Source organism: Numida meleagris, unplaced genomic scaffold, assembly GCF_002078875.1.
Source record: "Numida meleagris isolate 19003 breed g44 Domestic line unplaced genomic scaffold, NumMel1.0 unplaced_Scaffold1132, whole genome shotgun sequence".
NCBI lineage: Eukaryota > Metazoa > Chordata > Aves > Galliformes > Numididae > Numida > Numida meleagris.
Genome location: NW_018362919.1, coordinates 1 through 1,933, shown reverse-complemented (window position 1 = coordinate 1,933; position 1,933 = coordinate 1). Strand labels below are relative to the sequence as shown.

The 1,933-nt window shown below is 69.9% G+C and overlaps 2 protein-coding genes across 2 annotated transcripts in view; one reads left to right on the top strand and one right to left on the bottom strand.

Moving 5' to 3' along the window:
- The window catches only part of LOC110390460 (beta-1,4-galactosyltransferase 3-like), a gene marked incomplete in the record, with an annotated part of 3,978 nt that extends 3,555 nt beyond the window's left edge, over positions 1–423 (bottom strand). The window contains 1 exon segment of the mRNA XM_021381784.1: positions 50–423. Coding sequence (XP_021237459.1) covers positions 50–302 — 253 coding nt within the window.
- A 179-nt stretch (positions 424–602) lies between these two features.
- On the top strand, positions 603–1,928 carry LOC110390459 (palmitoyltransferase ZDHHC3-like; the record flags this gene model as incomplete). The annotated part of the gene is made up of 4 exons (XM_021381783.1): positions 603–1,026; positions 1,526–1,614; positions 1,727–1,785; positions 1,866–1,928. Coding segments are annotated over exons 1-4 (351 nt in total), but the record flags the coding sequence as incomplete, so codon positions are not given.
- Between the last annotated feature and the right edge of the window lie 5 nt (positions 1,929–1,933).

The following is a 1,933-nucleotide window of genomic DNA, read 5'->3' as shown; positions in this document are numbered from 1 at the left end:
CCCCCGCCCCTGACCCCACACCCTACACGTGACCCCACCCCCCACTCACGGAGGAGGGGTGACCGCAGGGGGCAGTAGGGCAGCGGCTCTGCGGGGTCCCGCTGGGGGCCGCGTGGCAGCAGCCGGCTGAGGTTGGCGTACACGTCGTGGGTGCGGGAATAATCCACGGCGGGGGGGGAGGAGCGGCCGAAAAGCGCCGTGAGGTTCCGGAACCCCCCCAGGGAAAAATAAGCGACGAAGGCGAACTGGCAGCCCACCAGCAGCGCCAGAGAGCACGGCCGCTCCAGCAGCCGCCGAAGCATCGCGGGGTGGGGGTGGGGGGGACACCGGGGCGCGGCCCCCCGGGTGCGTGCAGACAGGGCCCCCCCAGCCGTCAGCGCCGCCCGGCGGCCGCCATCTTGGGTGGGGGGGCGTGGGCGGGGCGAAAAAGGGGCGAGATTTGATTGGGCGATGTTTGGAGGGGGCGGGGTGTAGAGGGTGAGTCGTCGCATAGTGGGCGTGGCCTAAATGGGGCGGGGTTTTGATTGGGCGGTGCTTGGAGGGGGCGGGGCGTAGAGGGCGAGTTGAAGTGTGGTGGGCGGGGCTTAAAGGGGGCGGGGACAGAGGGGGTAGGAGAGGTGAGGTGGGAGAGGGACGGTGTGCGTGGAAATGTGGGAACAGTGTGGGGGTGCGGGAGGACAAAGCGAGTTAATTGCGGGGAAAGCGAAGGGCCAGCAGAGGAACCGCGTGGGGATAGAACGGAGACCTCCGCCCGTCCCGTTACCACAGCAACAGAGCGCCTCGCCTGTGCCCCGCCCATTTCCGGTGACGTAGTGGCGACGGGGCGCTCTGATTGGTCCATGAGCGGCTCGCGGACCGGAAGTGCTGGAGCGGCGGAGGGGACGCGATGATGGCGGTGGCGGTGGCGGAGCGGTGCGGGCGGGATCCGTGCGGAGCGCTCTGTCCGCTGCTCGCCTACCTCAGCGTGGGCTATGCCGACTACGCCGTGCTCGCCCACGTCCTTCCACAGCCCGCACTGCGCGCCAGGTGCCCCGGGGAGGGGCCGGGGCTCTCTCTATGGGGTTCTGTGGGCCCTGTGGGGTGGGCAGCAGGGCCTGTGGGGCCTATCCCAGGCTGTGGGGACTGTGGGGGCACTGGGACCCCTCCCCTCAGGTTCCTGGGTCCTTCTGGGGCTCAGCCCCGTGGGATCCTCCCATGGGGGTGTGGGGTCTGAGGGGACCCTCTGGGTGCCCCCGTGGGGTGCCTAGGGTTCCCTACCTGTGTCCTGGGTTCCTGTGGGGCCCACGGGGTTCGGGGTCTTCTCCTGCTTCTGTGGGGCTCTGTGTCTGTGGGGTCCCTGTGGGGTGTTGGGTCCGTGGGGCGCTGAGTCTGTGGGATCGCTATGGGGCTCTGGGTCCACAGGGGGCACTGTGTCTATGAGGCTCTGGGTCTTTGGGATCCCCGCCTTGATCTGTGTCTGTGGGGCGCTGAGTGCTGAGGGTCCCACTGCTGCCTTGACCCCTGTTCCCCACCCCCCACCCCACAGTCCGTGGTGCCCCATCCACGCAGTGACGTTCAACCTCCTGCTGCTCCTGCTCTTGGCCTCCCACACCCGTGCCGTCTTTGCCGACCCCGGTGAGTGCCGCCCACCGCCCTTATCCCGGTGCCACCCCCCCACCCCCCAGCTGATGCACACGGGGGTCCCGATAACCCCACCGATAACCCAGCACCCCCCACCCACCCCCAGGCGTGGTTCCCCTCCCCGGCACCGCCATCGACTTCTCGGACCTGCACCCAACGGAGCGGGTGAGCCCCTGGGGGCCGATGTGGGGGTGGGGGCCGGCCCCGGCCCTGTGCTGAGCGCTGCCCCCCCCTCATCCCCCCAGAACTCAGATGAGTGGACGGTGTGCAGCCGCTGCGAGGCGTACCGGCCCCCCCGTGCCCACCACTGCCG